Source organism: Molothrus aeneus, chromosome 2 (assembly GCF_037042795.1).
Source record: "Molothrus aeneus isolate 106 chromosome 2, BPBGC_Maene_1.0, whole genome shotgun sequence".
Classification (NCBI taxonomy): domain Eukaryota; kingdom Metazoa; phylum Chordata; class Aves; order Passeriformes; family Icteridae; genus Molothrus; species Molothrus aeneus.
In genome coordinates this window covers 47,854,837-47,874,812 of record NC_089647.1, presented here as the reverse complement: position 1 = coordinate 47,874,812, position 19,976 = coordinate 47,854,837, and the positions used below count along the sequence as shown (strand labels likewise).

At 40.6% G+C, this 19,976-nt stretch overlaps 1 protein-coding gene across 1 annotated transcript; it reads right to left on the bottom strand.

Annotated features, from left to right (window-relative positions):
• Positions 1-1,663: 1,663 nt before the first annotated feature.
• USPL1 (ubiquitin specific peptidase like 1) lies at positions 1,664-13,852 on the bottom strand. Its single transcript, XM_066544882.1, has 8 exons — positions 12,021-13,852; positions 11,323-11,451; positions 9,442-10,096; positions 9,134-9,220; positions 8,589-8,718; positions 7,609-7,734; positions 6,788-6,948; positions 1,664-5,249 (listed from the first exon to the last, which is right to left on the bottom strand). Exons 1-8 carry the CDS (start codon positions 12,117-12,119, stop codon positions 3,352-3,354), a joined length of 3,285 nt encoding a protein of 1,094 aa, XP_066400979.1. The 5' UTR covers positions 12,120-13,852; the 3' UTR covers positions 1,664-3,351.
• Positions 13,853-19,976: the final 6,124 nt, after the last annotated feature.

Below are 19,976 nucleotides of genomic sequence, written 5' to 3'. Positions count from 1 at the left end.
TCTTAGATCAATACTTAGACTGGAAGTTTCTTCCACTCCGAGACCGAATCCTGGTGGACTTCAAAGCATAACACACACTTTGGAGTACAAGCTGCTCTAAAGGCAATGTGTTTTGCTCTGGGCACAAAGGGGCTCACATCAAGAGCAGCTGTTTAGCTTTGCAAAAGGAACACAGACAACACACAATGGCTCTTGCGGATATGTTGTCAGGAAGGGAGTAATTATTTAAAACAGAAAACCAGTGATGGAAGAATAAATGGCAATATCCAGCCATGAAAAGCATCAAGATCAAAATCATATTTGTAATCAGCACCACACTAGATTTCTTGAACAGTGCTCTAGCAGGTATACAGCTAGAAATCCATCCAGGCAGCTCCTATGCAGATGTGTTGGTTTATTGTAGGCAGGATGCGAGAAGGCAGCCCTCTTTTTGATCCTTTACTGTGTTATAAGAAGTGTTTGAATATATCACCAAGCAGTCAGATCTGAATCACAGCACCATTTCTGCAGAACTGATTCCACACTCTGAGTGCTGCAATTATGCCTTTCCCAAAGCAGAAGACAGACTAACAAGGCTCTGCAGAGGGCTCTGGACAGGCTGGGTTGATGAGCCAAGGCCAATTGGATGAGGTTCAACAAGACCAAGCACTTGGTCCTGCCCTCGAGTCACAACCCCAGGCAGTGCTACAGACTGAGGGCAGTTGGCTGGAAAGCTGCCCAGTGGAAAAGGAAACGGGAATGCTGGTCAATGGCAGCTGAACATGAGCCAGCTGTGCCCAGGTGGCCAAGAAGGCCAATGACTGCCTTGTGTCAGCAATAGGGTGGCCAGCAGGACCAGGGCAGTGATGGTCCCATGTACTCAGCCCTGGTGAGGCCACACCTCAAATCCTGTGTTCAGTTCTGGGCCCCTCACATGAAGGACATTGAGGGGCTGGAGTGTGTCCAGAGAAGAGCAACAGAGCTGGGGAAGGGTCTGGAGTGCAAGACTGATGAGGAACAGCTAAGGGTGTTTAGCCTGAAGAAAAGGAGGCTCAGGGGGGACCTTACTGCTCTCCACAACTACTTGAAATGAGGGCATAGCCAGGTGGGGGCAGGTCTTTTGTTGTAGGTAATGAGACAGTATGAGAGGAAATGGTTTCAAGTTGTGCCATGGGAGGTTAGATTGGATGTTAGGAAAAATCTCCTCTCTGAAAGGATGGTTAAGAATTGGAAGAGACTGCCCAGGGAAGTGGTGAAGTTATCATCCCTCGAAGTGTTCAAAAAATGTAGAGGTGGCATGTAGGGACATGGTTTAGTGGTGTAGATGGCAGCGCTCAAAGCCCTTAGACTTTGGGAAATCTACCCTAGAACACTAATAAAACCAACACAATACAGGGGCCAGCTTCTGATCACTACCTGTACTTCCAGTTGACAAAAAATGACTACAATACTTTGTATTGTCTTCATGGCAAATTAAGAGCTGCATTTAAAAACTACTCTTAATATAAAACACCCAGTAACATTTCAAATTCCAAACAATTTCTTTAGTCATGGGGTTTTCATTCAAAATCAGCTGAATTCTCACTTGCACAGGATCAGAGGCAGTAAAACATTTATGGAAACAAACAAATTGCACTGCATCATCTTTAGTTTTCTGTTTCAGAGAAAAAGGCAGCCAGGAACATGCAGCATCAACAGATTTATTTTCATACCTTCTTTAATCTCAAGTGCTATTTGTTTGCTCTTGGAGCTTCTATATATACCTGTACCCACACTAAATCCCACGCAGCTGCAGACCAAACACTCTCAGCTTCAGTTTGTGGAGGGGGTGCCAATGGTGACCCGAGGTTCTTGCTTCTGTCTAGGTGTATGTGCACAGCAGGTGTGCCCCCACACCCTCCCTCCTCTGCCATGAACCACATTATAAACCTCTCCACCAGGACTTCCTCATCTTCTAGCAGGGTTTCTTCCTCCTGTTTCTTCCCCCTGTGCATTCTGCATCACCAACGCTGGGCTCACTGCTTTACTCACCCCTGGGTCTGTGCTGTGTTTGTGTCCCAAGCCAGTGGTGAAGGAGCTCCCATGTCACAGCTGCAGGTCATTGCAACCCATTCATGGATAAATCAGCTCTTTTTTTTCTTTTTTTTTCCTTTTTTTTTTTTTTAATTAGGGAATTCATAAATGGGCAAACATTTCACAAGCAGTACACCAGCCCTTAACATTCAGAATCCACTCGTTTTCTATTGTAACATTACCAATTACAGTATTTAAAACAAAGAAGCTCAAGTTCTTCACAATAACTTGAATTTCAAAAATTCATTGCCTAAAGTACCAGTTTGATAACAATGTATTGCAACAAGTTCAGGGCCAATGATAGTTTTTCAAACACTTTTTAAACCTAGTTCAAACAATCCAAAAGCATTAGAATCTGTAACCATGCCTTGTAATAGCATTATGTTTATCTGCATCTACTGGAAAAGTAAGACTGAGCATTTAATGTTTTGAGCTTGGAATCTGAAACAAAAAAATGCAGGACAGCTCTAGATGTGCCTGATATAAAGACTTGCTGATAAAATCCTTATTTCCAAGAACGAGAAAAATGTACAGCTAATCTAACTTGGCATATAATACCCTCAGCTTTGTGGCCATGCATTTAAAAAAAGACTCCAATCTAGCAAAATGAAAGCTATACATATCTAGAAATACCAAGGTGTGAATCCCTCTGCTTACTCACTGCTGTCTTGCCACATTTTTCCGTTACTTTCTTCCTACTGACCTTGCCTCTCCTTGGCATCTCACATACAGTCGGGGGTGCACTGCCTGAGTCATGAAAAACTCCAAGTGACAACAGTAATAGGCATTAACTTACAGTTAAATTAATTCTAAGAAACCTCTAAGTTCATATCAGAGAATGCAAAATTCCCTACTTACAGAAGGTACTTAAAATGGTTTTTTTAAATGTTGGACAAAATAACTTCAGGAGTTGAGTGGTCCTGTAAAATCATTAGTACATAAATAGTATTTCTTACAACATTACATCATCAAGACTACAGAACTTAATTAGTTCTCAAACACACTACAGTATGGAAGATTTTCATGTTAAAAGCAGCAAAAATTAAGACTCACAGGAGCTTTTAATTAAAAATCATTGTCATATCTGACAGCTAAAATAACTGCTTCTCAGAAGAATAGAATACATTAAACCCTGATTTGCTCGTTACAGTAAAATATTAAGAAAAAAAAATCTCAAATGTAAATTGTTCAAGTACAGCCAGTGTGCAATTAAACTAGTTATAAAATATAATTTAGTAGTGCTTTGTTTCAAAATATACATAATACTGAAAAAATACTTAAACTCAAGAAACTGAGTATTTACCAAGTTTCAAACAGAGTTTCATCAAAATGAGGTAAATCCATGTCATCTGCCATTGAGCTTGGTGCTGAAATGGAGAACAGGTCTTCGAGGATATCATCTCTTGTAGGACTTTCAAAAGAAAGTTTTTTCCCACAGTGTTTGTTTATTGCATCAAGCTCCAAAGGGGTGTCCTTTACAGGACTGTAGTAATTGTGGTCCTCACTTGTCACTGCTGCCTGTGGCACAGTGTTGTTCTCCTGGGACATGGTTGTTGCCACGCTGCCGTGCACCATTTCCATGTACATGCACTCATCTCCGCTCTTCGGCGCCTCCACGGAAGCGACAGTTGAAATAGGGGACAGTAATTCTGCCAGTATTTCATCAGTGTTATCAGGGCCAGTGCACTCTGGCACAGCGTTTGCATTCAATTCAGATCCATTCCCTGTGACATCAATCTGATACTGCAGCTCCCTTAAGCTCTGCAATAATTCACTGTCATTCTGAGATTCAGTCTGCGATGGGGTGCTCACGTCTCCACTCACAGGTTTTTCCTGTTTCATCTGTTCCACTGCTAATCTATCCAGTGAAGCCAACTTCTTCTTTTTAGCATTAAGTTTTTTTAACAATTTTAGGCGAAGTTTTTTTGTTTTGTCACTCTCTGACTCTTCTGCCTTGCCAGAGTTATAGCCAGGTGAGGGGAACCGAGTCACTTTACCTGAGGTACCCAACATACTTTCTGACTTAATCCAAGTTGGACCTACAATAGTGGTATGATTTGCTGTTGGAAGACAAGTGCTTTGAGAAAATCCTTTGAAATTTGGTAAAGGATGAGTATTATTACTCTGAGGAGCCAGTAACTTTGGGGTCTCAGTTGTTTTCTTTGTACCTCTGCTTTGAAATCCACCGAAGTTACTTGCACCCTTAACTGGCAGCCGAACTTCACTTATTTTTTGCAATGAGGGAGTTTTGCAACTTCTCTCATTCTTGAGAGCTGAGGCACTTGAAGGCATAAAAGAAGCACTCTTGCTTGATTTCTTCACCCAGCTTCCTACAAATCCTCCTTTTCGGTCTTTGTGTGAGGACTGAACTGAATTACTGGCACCAGAAGAACTGCCAACTTGAGAATTAACTACAGTTTTGCTTGCATCTCTCAAGTCAGGTGGTTTTTGTATAGTATTTTCTACTGCTAACCACTTCTTGCTTAGCAGTAGTTCTGAATTTAGTCCATGTTCTCTGTTAGCTAACTTAGCTCTGTCATTTAATTGAGAAGGCGATGAGTCAGATGAATCAGGGTCATGTTTTTTGGGCACAGGAGCAGTAATATTTACTGAGTTCAACTCTTCCAGAGGAAAGCAAATACTGGAATTTTCACACAACATGGATTTATTGTTCATAGCTAGACTAGTTCCAGCAAACTCTCCTGCATATGGAGTGCTAAGTGAAAAAGTTGGTTCCAGCTGTTCTGGTGTGCCCCATCCATCAAGAAGGTTATTTCCCACCATCCATCCGTTAGGCAGCAATTTATTTTCTGGGTCAACTAGAACTTCTTCAGGCATCAGTGTTACAAGATCACCATCTGCCAGATTTTCTGAACCATGATGAACAATACTTTTGTCCTCAGTTACTTGCTGCTGTTTCTTATCTGGAGTCCTCACAGAATCCTCTTTGTGAGGTTCTGCAGGTGTTTTGCCGACAGTGTTATCAAAACCACAATTCAACACCATGGAATTTGAATGTACATTATTAAGAGGAATATCTTCACTATTTTTACTTTGGAACTGTAAATTCAGCTCTTGTGGCACATGGGATGCTTTCTTTTCCCAGATAACAATATGAATCTCTGAAGGAGGAACTTCAAATCTTTTACGTCTCTTGCAATATGGACCCTTTAAATCATCACATTCAAGCCAAGTTCCTGAAAAATAGCAATCAGTGCAGAGACTCAGAGACTTTTAAAATTGAAATCACTATCCTCACACTTGTCAAGTATTTTTATTAACCCATTCTCCTGGCAAGCAGAAAATAGAGTTTGGGTTTTTTTCTCCAGAGAAAACTAGGAGACTTCCACTGTAAAAAGAGCAAGTACAAGAAGTTGCAGCAATATTATTACAGGTCAGAGTAGGTCAACCATAAAACAAAGCTAGCTAAGGAATTTTTTTGGCTGAAACATCTTGTCTGAAAATACTCTCACAAGTCTGAGGTAAGAACCACCTCTTAAATTAAGTTTCTCTGTAGACCTTTTAATTGCCTGGGTAGGAAGCACAGGAGCTAAAAAGAAACTGCTTATTTTAAAACTCTTGTCTCATCACCTGGAAACTGTTCACAGATAATGAAAGAATATTTTATAGCTTTAAGAATTTTAAAACAGATATATATGGCATATAGGAGCTTCTTAACTAGGCATTTCCCAACTGCTTCCTCTTCCCATTTCTTTTTTATCTCTGGCAATATGACTTAGACAATTTTCATGTTGTCACAACACTTCATAAGACTGTACCCCATGCTCTCTACAGAGGCATGATTACCAAAATATCACCTTTTCACCTTCTCTATTTATGGATCTTCCATCAGCGGTACCACCATCATACCATTAGTAATGTTTCCAACATGGATTTCTGCCTCCCACCCCTGAGGTGCCATAAAGTTCAGATATAAAAAATAACTTAATTAATTGCTCATAGTACCATAGGTTACCTTGTTTCCAGCCAAGAATGGATGAATCACTGGTTTAAAAATAAACAATACTATTTGTTCCACAGTCATGGTCAGACTGCATTTATTTTTTAACTTTTACGAAGTTATGAAGGGAAAAAAACTCTATAGCCAAATTACTTTTTCCAGTAAGTGCTCTGTAAGACAGCACAGTGCAGTAAAACCAACTGAAAACCTTCACTCCAAGAAACCCAATTATTCGCAACAATTTAATATGAAGTTTAGAATGCAGACAAAAGAAATCTTTGTTATTATATATCAACGGTTGAGACTACTGCAGTAACCCATAAAACTCATGAAATATTATGGTAGATAAGAACCATAAACTCTATCTTATCTCTCTTTTTTATGAGGAAAGACTGAGGGAGCTGGGCCTGTTCAGCCTTGAGAAAAGACAATTGAGAAGGGACCTCATCAGCCTCTGTAAGTATCCAGAGGGAGGTGTCAGAAGACTCACCCAGGCCCTGCTCAGCAGCGCTGAGCAGTAGGACAGAAGGCAACAGGCAGAAACTGATGCACAGGAAGTTCCACCTGAACATAAGGAAGGACTTCCTTACTGTGCAGTGACAACACACTGGGGCAGATTGCCCAGAGAGGTTGTGGGCTTTCCCTCACTGGAAATATTCAAGAACCATCTGGATGTCATCCTGTGCCATGTGCTCTGGGATGGCCCCGCTGGAGCAGGGAAGTTGGATGACCCCCTGTGGTCCCTTCCAACCTGACCCATTCTGTGATTCTTACCATCAGGATTCAATGACCAGCTTATGAAGTGCTTCTTATCTGTTTGGTACTGAACAACAGATGTTATTTGGTAGGTGTCTTCCTCAAATTGAAATGAGTATTTCTCCAGGTTGTTATGTGGCAAGCCTTCCACAAAATGTAATGTTAATATTGAGGGTACTCTGACAAAGAAACAAGAAAGAACCAGTTTATTACAATAGAACAGTGGCAAAAGTTCCTAATGAAAAAGTAAGACATCTCTAAGAGTATTTGGTTCTGCCCTTACTATTCTACTTCCTCACAGACTCTTCAGATTGCACAGTAAGCAGAAAGGAAAAAGAATATCCCAACTGAATGTTCCATTTAATTATAGATTAGGGGGGAAAAAAACCCAACACCAAATAAGAGATCTGGGGAGTGGGGAAAAGTTGAGAAAAAACATTCCTGTGCCATAAACACAGTAGCAAGGGACATTGTTCCCAGGTCAATTAAGTAAACAAATGATCAAACAACTTTTATCCACAGCAGGGGCTGTGAAAAGGCTGACACTGGATATCAGTTGTCTGTATTTACTACTTGATAGTTAAGTATTTATGACCTAGTTCACACACATGCTAGTCAGCATGTTAAACACTGCTCTCTTCATCTTTAATAAACAATACTTGCTATTTTAGCTTGTAAGAATGATCTAAAAATCTTTAAAAGTGAGTACTGATCAGAGTTTAAGGTTTAGAATCTCTGCAAACCCACAGTAATAGTCTGGTTTCAGAAGTCATAGGTTCAATAAATGAAGTCTCAGAACTTTATGTATGTTACTTTCAAGTTCACATATTCAAACTTACTTTTCCAAGATCATCTGTTGTCTTTGAGATGTATTTCCACAGTTAATACACGGTCCAATATGAACAGCATTGAGTGGATGCCAATCAGGGATTACATTTGTAAATGTCGTTAGGGTTTTCTTCAATCTGGACACACACACACATTTAAAGAGTAAGCTGAGTTGGTGATCAGAAAACAATAAATATACATACTCTACCAGGAAACAAGTTATAAAAACATTATAAAAACCCAAATTCTATTCATGTTCATGCCATTTGTGTGGAATTCACTGTGACAGCATCACATCCAAGTCGGCCCTGAATTCAGTTCTGCCAAACAGCATCAGTCATAACTTGTTTCAGCAGCCCTGTGGCCTTCAGTTTCACATTATTTGCTTTTTCTCCCTATAATGTTATCTCTGTTTCCTTTCCAACATAAGACAAAGCTTGTACCAGGATCTGCGTAATTTACTACCTAATAAAGATATTTTTCAACTAAAATGAGTTGTCTTCTGAAGGTATCTCTCTTTACCTGCTGACCCTAAAAGGAGCCTAAATTACAAGCTTGTACCTGTGGCTGCACAGATCTAAATAAATTCTCAAGAAATTACTCCCTGTAATACTATTTTAAAATAGACAAACTATGTTAGAGAATCTCTGATTCTTTGTAACCCAAGTGAATATTCCAGGTATTTCTCAATAGCAAAAATGTACTAGGCATACATTCTTTAGAACCACAGCATTTGCATACTCTCAACAAAATATCAGAGTGAGTATGTCCTGAGACTCACACAGTTACCTATGGTATCTTTCTTAATTAATTGATAACATGGTTGTTTAAGACATGGAATAGCAGTAAACTATTTGCAAATGAAAAAGCAGATCATATAAAACTTCAACAACCTTAAACCTGGAAATCTGAAGAAAACCAACTATTAGATGCAGATTTTAAAAGGTGAGGTAGAACAGCTATGTAGAAGCAACTTATATAAAAATCTCACCGGTCCTGGTATTTGTGGCCACAACATACACATTCAAATTTCCATGAAAACGAATGCAAGAATAGTTTCTCAGCTTGTTGATCCAATTGTAAGAGTAGTTGAAGTGCAAACACTGGATTTTTCATATTACCTTCAAAGATGGGGCAGAAAAAAATGGTCACTAAATATCTGAAATCACCTTTCAGTACCTCAAAAAGGAAGAAGATAAGCTTATTACTATGATTTAAATGTCAGTTATTATTTCAAGGCTCTATTTGCAATTCTCACAGCAAAGGGATTGATCCATGTTATTAGATTGGTATCAGTGACGATTTCATGACTACAGCATAATTACAAAGATCATCTGCCCTCTAAAAAGTCAAAATGGGCAAAGGACAAACCAGCTGATCATTCTGTAAAGTATGTGTAAGTCACCAATAAAAACAAATATATTTCCAAACCTTCTTGCATGCATTCCTACACACATACTTTTATGTATGACATAAAAGGCTTTATATCTAGCATTTCCTGAAAGTAATTACTGAGATGCTGCACTAATTACTTACCCAATTCACATGTCAGCTGAGGCTTAAGTTCTGTAAACATTACGTTTCTGATTTCGTTGAGCTGAGATTCTGCTTTTGGAAGAACATCTAAAGAAAAAAATACGTATGTGTTCATGTAGTTATGTGTAACTACACATAACTACACACCTTTTCACACACATATGTACCCTTAGCATGCACTCCCTCTCTGCAAACCAATGCCTTTCATATTGACCCATACTTGAAATAGAACAGAGGCATATATATAAATTCCACATATTTGTAGCAAATCAGTCTGACTATAGAAAACAGCAGCTAAATTTACTCACCTTTTACTTTACTCCTTTTACAGGTATTCAGAAGAACAGATGCTTGATTATACTTTGTTATAAGTTTCTGGAGTAAACATTTTCCATTGTTACATTCTTCTGCTAGAGCAGATTTTAATGTTTCTAAGTGTACCAGTGCTGACAAAATACAATCTAACCAACAAAGATTATGTTTGTTTCTCCACTGAAGACACAAATCTCTGTTATTCGTGGAACCTTTATCCTCTTTAAGTGAAATTTCAGATGCTGTTGATAAATTCTGAGAATTTGGCAATAGTTGTGTTTTGGGACTAGAAGTCTTTGGTGGATTTTCTTGGTAGTTGTTGGTCTTGGTGGTTGTTTCAAAATCCATGCTCTGCATGCAAGACCCCACATGATTGCCAGGGTTTTGCTGGTCATTTTGTAATACACTGTGTAGGCTTGCCTTGGGAATACACAAACTATTCTGGCAGCCTTTCACAACTGAGTCTGCATTAATGGCGTGCTCAACATTGAGCACGCTGTTACTTGCTTTTTTTGGATCTGATCCAACAGCAGAAAAGTCACTGATATTACCAAATTTCCTCTTCTTGTGAGTAGATGGAGCTGGATGATTTTCTGAACCAGTAGAAGTAATTATGCTGTTTAATGGTTTATAACCAAGTGGGTAGATACACTAAAGGAAAGAAAAAAGGTTACAGTGAAATCTACAAAGCAATTTCAGGTGAATGAGAGCTAAAGAAAGTACAAAACATACTTTTAAAATGGAGTTGAATCACAGAATGATAAAATGGCTTGGTTTGGAAAGGATGCTACAGACCATCCAGTTCCAAGCCCCCTGCCATGGGCAGGGACACCTTCTACTGCACCAAATTGCTTAGACCTCCATCCAACCCAGCAACAGGGACTTCTGTAAAGTGATTTTTTAATTAAATCAGTACATATATTCAACATAGGTATGACAGGAAGGGTGTGTTATCCCACCACTGTCTCATAAGCAACTATGAAATACATACATCAGTAGTGATACTTCAACACTACTTTCCCAGTAAATTCTCCCAACCTCTGCAAACAATTTAATTTTGCTAAGGAGAGTCCTCTTGTCTTATTCTGCTAAATCCACTCCTATAGGGTACAGATTTGACATTATTATCTCATGCCTGAGAGACTACTGGTACCCAAATTGACAAGGCTAGCTCATTGAATATAGACAAATCCCTATTACCAATCTCCAGAACTATACCATAATTAGTTAAAGCAGGAAAGAATGAGAAAAAACAACTCTGAGACCCATATCTAGTCAAGTTTCTACTAATTTAAGGGCAATTTAAGTCTGTTTGCGATTGCTATACCCTTCCCACATACACGGAGCAGTGAAGGGAGAGGTAGCAAAATCACAACTCAAATATTAAGCAGCAGAGAAATCCAGCTAAGGTTAAAATTAAAAATGGGGGAAAAAAGAAATAAAAGCATAGTAATTACAATTATAAACCTATATGCATTACCCAGACTTATAGAAGGGAAAATGGGAGACTCACATCTGCTAGAGTTACGCACTAGCTCCATGGATCATCAAATATTCACCTTCTAGTCTGACTTGTACAAAAATTTATTTAGTACCACTTGTAATCCCTTGCTAATTGAGAAGAACCCTCCTTTATTTCATTATTTTTTTACTCTTTTTAATCCTTTAGGGTAGCTATCTATGCCTAAACACTGCATATACTCAGGTTATTTCTGTTTTTCCCTATTTGCAAGCAAACATCCTGCAGCATACAGACTCAGAGGGGTCCTATTTCAACAGTCTGCTTACTACCAAAAAAATCACAGACTTAGAGAGGTGTAACTGCTGAAGGTAAAGGCCTCTGCAGGGCCATATAAAACTCTTTATTAGTGTGATACCTGAGGATTTTCACAAAGGAAAATGGACTCTTGAAAATTAAGGCGGTAAGTCCGTAAACCTTGGATCTGACCCTTCTCTTTGCAGACTGGACAATACTCATGTGTAGTTGTTTCCACAGGATTACAGTTCTAAAATAAAAACAAACCAAGAAAGATAAAGCAGCATAAATTTATGTATTTCATACATTATCCCAAGGTAAGACATACTTATACAAAATCATTGTTCAATTTCTAGATATAATACAATACAATATAAAAAGCAAACTACATTGGTTTCTTTTTAAATATTTTTACTATATTTGTATGGTAGCATGATTTAAATAAATTTATATTTTTAGTTAAATATTCAAATAAAGTGTCTTTAACAACACATTTTATTTTTGCACATTTTATGTACTTTTATGCATATTTTATTTTACTTGAACTAAACCACAGGACCCTTATTGCCAGGGAACACAAGCTCAGATCTTTGAAAGACAAATCAATTTTCATAGGAATGCAAACAGTTGTAAAAATAGTGCCAGTAAAAAACATAGGCACATATTTACTTAGAAAAATCTTTCGCCATTGTTATAGATTTCCGTGGAAAATAACTTTGAAATTTTTTTTTTGGGGGGTAAAATTAAGACCAATTAAAAATCTCTCAAAACAGAGAAAAATATGAACTTTGCACATATGTAAAACAAGTTTCAACTGACTTTTCCCAAATACCCCACCATGTGGAGTGTCGATTTCCCTATACCAGTCCCTTCTCCAATCACTTGCAAACCATTTGTAGTCTTCTGGGTTTCCATCATTCTGAGCCACTGGCTAATTTATGTCACTTGTAACAATGTCATGACCACTAAGGATTTTTCAAAGACTCCTGAAAAATAAGAAGTGAATAAAACAATTAAAGAAAAATTAGACTGAAGTTTGGGACAAAAAAAAAAAATCAACAACAATGCAGCTTGCATAATTTGTGGAAAGTAATTCAGAAGAGTATTTCCTAAACTGAAAATACTTTTTTTTGTTCTAGTGCAGACTGTGAATTCAAAACTTTAAACTAAGAACTACAGGAACCCAATCCTGCTCCTGTTGACTTGAAACTGACTAGAATAAATATACATCTCTTCAAGCTGCATGATGAAGTTAGGTTGAATTGCAAAGTCATCAATGCAGTATCTTTCCTTCAGCCACAACTGCTCCCTTTTCATTACTTCAATGAAAAACATTTTCTCCCACACCATGATGTCCTTTCAGCCCTTTATACAGTACAGCAACAACTCCTTACAAAAAAAAAAAAATTCTCCAGGCATTCTTGAGACCATAAATACTAGTTCAACCTAAACCTACTTACAATACTTGGCAAGAAGAGACCCTACAGAACTGCATGGAATGCCAAAAACCAACTGAGCATGAACTAAAAAAGCACAACAGAAAAACATAACCACTCGGATTTCAAATAAGACCCCCATGGCAACTTAAGAGTGGGTCAAAATGAGATGATATCCTATCTAAACCTTCAGTGTGTCCAGCAGCCCTTTTCAGAATTATCAGTCTGCAGCACATAGAGGTAGTATTCCCTGATTGATGAAACTAATGGTTGTAATAGAAAGCAAGAGCATAAAAATAACAATCCATGTCCCTTAGAGCACATTTAGCTTTCCAAGTAATGTTGTAGGGTACCCATGAAACAGCATGGGCTCACACAAGGTGAAAATTAATGAATTAGCTCAAGGTATATTATACAAGCTTGTTGGAGTGTAAAGGAAAGACGAGCACCCCAACTTTTCACACAGCAGCAACAGCACTATCACATTGCAACTCACCTCTGTTATCATATATTTAGTCTAGCCAGGAAGTTGACTTGTTTCATACAATTACAAGTTGTACAGATAAGAACCTTTATCATAGGCTATATCATACTATAACACATAACTTTATTTTTCAAGGGACTTTTAGTAAATTCCTTGGCATGAAGCAGTCTCAGCGCTCCAGAGTAAATAAAAAACAGATCACAAGACAGAAACTCCTGAGAAATTTCTCACCAAAAATATTCACCACACACTTAAAAGGTTAGTAACACTAAGAACCTGCAGGTTATTCTGTTTTAAGCATGTCCCTTGGTTTTATAAAACATATGTATTTCTTTGCAAGGCCCTGTTTACGCTATCAGCTCTCTCAAAAGGAAATCAAGTTTTTGTTTTTTTCTGGTTGTGTTCAGTTTCTGTTTCTTCTGCTGTTCTTTTTAAAGCTTAAATACTGAAATTTATAAGATGTTCTGAGACTTACAATACCTCCCCCCAGCTATAGTCACCCAGCCAATAGTACCACAATATTGAAATAAAGACTTTTATTTCTCACTAATATAATAACATTTAAAGAAAATTAATTATCCTTTTAGTTCAAAGATCAACACTATGAGCAAATAAAATAGGTCTGCCAGTACTAGATATGTAGAGTGGTACCAAGAAGCATGCCTGTACTCTTCAAAGTTTCTAACATTACAGGAAGGTACTGGTGATCTTTGCACAATGTACAAACACTGGGCATCAGATCAACCCTGCCAAGAAAAACAGCCAAGCAAAAGACTGCTGCATCAAGTACTGCAATAACTCATTGCAGCCACGTGCAGCAACTGCATTACAGACAGGCAAGTACAAAGGAAGGCACACTCAGCCTTACTAGGGCATGTTCTAAACAATTAACGCTGCTTTCCTTCTTTAAGTCTGCATATTGAAAAATGTTATGCAAAATATGTTATGGATGTGACTAAATTATCATCATGCTGTGGCTACGCTTCCTTGACTAGATCTAACTACTTGCTGCTGCAAGATAGGGGCATCACTTTTCTCTTTATTTCCCTTCCCCCCACTTTTCCTGACAGCTCATGTCCTCATCAGACTTTTTATGAACTAAATGAACTCACAAAACAGCAGAAAACTTAGTAAAGAACAAGTTTTTTTGCTATTCCATGTAATTAAATTGGCCTGTGAAAACTCCAATGACCTAGGGAGGGCAGAAGATAGAAAATAAGGAAAAGATTAATAGAGACATATGGCCTTGAAATAGAACTGCTAAATGCCTAAGGAACTGGCTGGATGGCCACATTCAAACAGCTGCAGCTCAATGTACCAAGCACAAACCAGTGGATTCCCTCAAGTGCCCACAGTGGGACCAATACTGTTTATTATCTTCAGCAAAGAGACACAGACTGTGGGATCTGGATTCTGCCCCTCCAGTCTGCTCTGGTGAGACTCCCCCCCAAAGTGCTGGGAACTGAGTAATGATGTGGACCTGCTGGAGCAAGTCCAGAGTGCCTCTCCTCCGCAGAAATTCTGTGAGAGCTGAGATTGTTCAGCCTGGAGAAGAGCAGGCTCTGGGGAGATCTTACTGCAGCCTTTCAGTAATTAAAAAAGGCTTATGAGGAAGAGGTAGAGGCATTTTACTGGGATCTGTGGTGACAGTACCATGTGCAATGGTTTTAGATTTAAAGAGGGCAGATTTAGATTGGATTAAAGGAAGAAATTCTCTACAATCAGGATGGCGAGACTCTGGGAGAGGTTGCTCAAGGAAGCTGTGGATGTCTCATCATTGGAAACGTTCAAGGTCAGGTGGGACAGAGCTTAGAAGAACCTGGTCTAGTGGAAAGCATCCCTGCCCACTGCACTAAATGATCTTTAAAGGTCCCTTCCAGCCCAAACCAATGCATCAAACAATTCTACAGAAAAAAGGGACCTAGGCCTTTTTGACAATAACTGTATCTTGTGAAACAGTACCTTATGAATTAGAATCAGTTACAAAGTGCAAAAAGCAGGCAACAACAGTGGTTACACTACAGTGAAGAGGACATCTCCTTGTTTAAAGGCTAAAAGGGCATTTAAAAATAACCTTTTTGTAAATCACCTTAAAAGTCTTGTTTCCTTCATCAAGGGGATATTGAAAAGATTAAAAGAAACAAATGTGAAGAAAGTGGTGTTACCTTTCCATTCTTTACACAATAAGAAATCAGAGTACTAAGGTTTTTCCTTATCTGAGGTCATAACTACAAATATCCAGATCCCAGTCCCTCCCTCAAAAACTGACAGTTTTGGCCACAAAATGCATTTCGTTACATGCAACGGTAGTATTGTTCCTGTGAGAAAGCAACTCTCTCTTCAGCCCAGCCTGTAAGTACTGGGCAGAACTGCAAGGCTCCATGGTGTAGGAGAAAACATGAATTCCCTTCCTGAAAATAGCCTAACGTAGACTAAGCAAATAAAGATAAATCTGATGACATTGCAAAACGAACCAGCGTGCAACATCATTACTCCAGTGTTCTAAGTTTCTTCTACAGGCAGACTTCTCTGAGATGTCCACATATTAAATGGGTGTATGACAAGGGACAGGGACTACGCTTGGCTGGCAAATCATTCAGTCCTTCCGAAACAAAAAGGTGAATGTACGAAAAACACAGCCTGAACTAGTTCAGTTTATTTATTATAGCTGCAGCGAAGAGGCAAGATTTCAGGAAGGCAGGCGATCTGTGTCCCAAGGCAGTGGAAACGAGAGGCACGGGGGTGTGGATGCCACTTAACGAGGCGTCAGGGCAGGGCCGGCCCAGTGCGGGGCTGCTGCCCTCCCTCCCTCCCTCCCTCCCTCCCCGAAATGTGCTCGGTTTTTTCAGGTAAACCTATGGGTAAACTGCCTCCTGAGCTCTTATTCCACATCGAGAGTGATCCACACGCTACTGCAGAGGGAAAAAGCGTTCAGAGAGTTAATCGCTGAGCACTAGAGAACCGTGCCAGGGGCAGATGCGAGCGGACACACACACGCGGTGCCTCCCCGGGCGCCTCTCTGAGGAGCGAGGCGCGGAAGGCCCGCACCCTTCCCCGCGATGCTACTGACATGAAATACTCAGTCGGCATTTCGGGACCCGCGACACCCCCCGCTCTGCGCCCCTCTCGCACCGAAGGGACCGGGACAGGCTGGGCCCGCCGCTCCCGGCGCCAGCCGAGCCCCGGCCCGCTGCGCTCGGCGGCCCCGCTCTCACCTGCGGCCACCGCCACTCCCGGCTCCCGCCGCTGCCCCGGACCCCGCCGCGCGTGGCCTCCGCCGCCGCCGCTGCCCGCCCGGTCGCTGCCGCTGCGCAGCTTCCGGCGCGCTCCCGCCTCCATGCGGGCCCGGCACGCCCCGCTCCCGGCAGCCAGCGCAGGCGGAGCCACCGCCGGGCGGGCCCTGGGCCGCGCCGAGCGGGGCCAGCAGCGCCCGAGGTATTTCTCGCTCCCTCCCCCTCTCCTCCGCGTCCTTCCGCCCCGCTCCGTCACTCACGCGGCGCGGTGGGAGGGCACGGCGGCGAGGGCCGGTCCTGCGGCGCCTCCCCGGGCAGGGAGGGGCCCGCTCCTGCTGCCCCCCAGCTGAGGCCCGGGAGGCGGCGGCCCCGCGGCGCTCGCCCCGGTGTCGGGAGGGGCCGTGCCGCCGCTCGGCGCGGTGCCCCGGGCAGGGAGCTGATGATTAACCTGCGGGCCATTGAGTGCCTGCCTAAAGTCGCGCCCAGGGTGGGGTTTAACCTTGTCCGGGGCTCGGTGCCTCCCGTGTGACTCTGCCCGAGACCCTGGGGCGGCCAGTTCTGCTGCTGCCGCCGAAGCGCTACAGGGGTGCGCAGCTCCCTGTTGAAAATCTCTGCTCTAAATCTCAGCCTAGAGCTCGCCTCGCAGTCGTTTTTGGAAGTTTCAGGCTCAAGAGGTCGAGGTGATGTGGGGGTCTCGGCGAGCGTCTGTGCAGCAGCAGCCTCGGGCTGCAGGAGTGTTTGTGACTGGCACTTGAACCCATGCTGGCCCCTTTTCCTCGGGCTGAGCTGCAAGGAGCTCAGCAGCTGCGGCATTTAGGTCAGTGCTCCGCGTCTCTTGCGTCAGGAAAGCTGTCAGTGCGGCCCCAGCCTCCTGCTCCCCGCGGCTGCAGGAGCCAGTGAGTCAGGAGATTGTTCCAGTGATAGCACAGAAAATCCTTCTCTCCTCCTGCCTGCCTCTGCTTTCCTGACAAGCTACTCCTGGTTGCGTTTTTAAAAAGCGCTTAGCCCTGTATAATTTGCATTGCGAAATGATGTGTTACTATAACGGGTCCGTCGTAACATCCGTAATCTAATTTTTTGCTGTAGTTATTCCTTTAATTTATGCAGCAATGTTGTCAAGGTTGAATTAATGTTTGAGAGTATTTTGTTCTATTTGGAGGAAGTTTTATGCCTGACTGGAGAAATACTGCAATGAAATTTGTGAAGAATTATGTCACGAGTGCTTCTTTTTTAGATTGATGTCGGGGTTTGCTTCATTAGTGCTTTGATTTTAGTGCAAGTTTTACCTTTTCCCAGGGGTGACTGAGTCGGCCGTTTTGTTTTGGCCTTCCACAAACTTTTGTTTCAAGTGTGTACAGCCTAAGAGATAATGTGGCAAAAGGTGTTTACTTGTGTGTGTTTATGCTCTGGAAGGATTAAATAGGTGTTTTTTGCTGCTTGTTAGCAGGGGCTGATTTTGAAAAAGCTCTAGTACTAGATCCCAGTTCTCTGGTAAGTTAGAATTCATTACTCAATACTGTTAAGACTTTTTAAACTGCCTAATGCCTCCATTCTCTGCTTTGTCTCCTCCCTTCCACCTCTAACTTTTTTGATAAATTAACTTATATTTGGGGACAGGCATTTTTAGCAGGGTCTAGGAAGAAATACTTTACAATGAGGGTGGTGAAAAACTGTCAGGTTGCAGAGAGGTGGTAGATGCCTCATCCATGGAAACATTCAAGGTCATTGGGGCCAGGACTCTGAGCAATCTGGTCTTGTAGATGTCCGTGCTCATTGCATGAGGTTGGTCTAGATGAGTTTTAAAGGTCCCTTCCAACCCAAAGTATTCAATTATTTCAGGTGTTTTTAAGGTACCCCTGGGTACCACAGTAGGATTTACTGGTGTCCTTTATCTTTTTTCCTCCCTGACATTCAAGTTGATTAAAGAAAAGCTCCTGCCACAGACAGAATCCAGAACCTGAGTTTTTCCATATGCTTAAGGAACAGAATTTGTGTGTTGGCAAAGAAAAGAAACTGATGTTTTCATCTCATTTTACCATAGAACTTCATTTGTCCTGAACAAAAGAGTCCTATAGTAATAATTACTATGTGATGCCAACTCTGCAGTCACGAGGAATTGATTTGAGTGTTCCAGATGTGGACTGGTAATGACTTTGGGATCTAGTTAGACTGCTGTTTGCTCAAATGGAGTTTTGTCTTGCATGTTGTGTCAATTTGACTAGATTTGGTTTCGATTTAACTAACAGTGCATGAGCACATGGCTTGTTTCTTGTTTTATCAATTTCTATCTGCCTTTTGAAACTTTTTTCACAACATAGAAAAAATTAGGAGGGTTTTAAGATACAATTTTTGAAGTTCCTTTGGTTTAGGCAAGTGAATGGACATCCATGTCTGATTTAACTTCCTGAATCAAGGAATCATCCTCTTGTTGCACTCTGTTCAAGCATTGTTTGCCAACTTTGTGATTACACAGACACAGTGAAGACTCAGTCTCCCCTCAAACCCCAAGGTGAACTCTTGAAATGAGTGTTGTTTAAGGCTTTATATATATATATATATATATATATATATATATATATATATACACACGTGTGTATATATATATATGTATATGTATGTATGTATATATGGTGTATATATATATCTGGTGCTTTCAAAGAGTAACAAATCTGTACAAGAAACCATTATCTGGAACATAGTTGAGAATGTTGGGAAAACAATATTCAGGGCATTTATTTAGAAAATTGTACTTGGGCTGTGAGTGTATGCTATTCATGTGTGTCTTCTAAAAATATTTTCACATGCAAATTACACACCGGCTGGCTGCTCAGTTCTAACCACGTTGTTGCTGCATGATGATCTCTGAGAAACTGAGAATGGAGTGGGAGGTACCAGCTGAAAACTTTTGCTTTAAAGGTTTTGTTTCTTGGATTTTATTTCTGCTTGACTTTCCTCCTTTTTCCAAAGCCTAAGAACATTTCCAAAATGGCACTTTGCAAGTTTAAATTTTAATGTAAGAATAATAAAGTAACGAATTATATATGTACCTCTTTTTCTCTGTTTAATTGCTTAAATATATTGATTATGTTCTGTTTTTCAAGTACAGGTCACAAGAAAACCATTGTCTCACTTAGATTTTTTTTTTTTGTATATGAAGTCCAGGTGACTGTGATTGTAAACTTTTTTGCATTCCTCAACTATTTTTAAGCCCGAAAATTAGTAACATTGCTATGATATATACACATAGTATCCTTTTGCTATTGCACTGCAGTGCTTTACCAAAGGGAGGGAGATCTTTTCTGAGAGAGATTCTAAAATAAGAGACCAGGTTTTTTTTGTCAACTGCTGCCTGTTTAAACCCTTTATTTTTTCTGGAGTAAAAACCTGTTACATTTTTATGACTCATTTTCAAAAGTACAGGAAAAAAAAGAAGTGCTGCATTTTTCCTTACTATGATGCCTGTAGCCTTGACAGAGCAGGAGAAATCTATATATTGCTCTGAGGTAAAGGTAAATTTCTTTTTTCTTCTTGGATCTTATGAGAGTGCCTCTTATTTTGTCATCCTTAACAGGAGTGTGTTTTTTGCTGTGTAGAAAGAGAGAAGCTTGACACCTGATGCAGT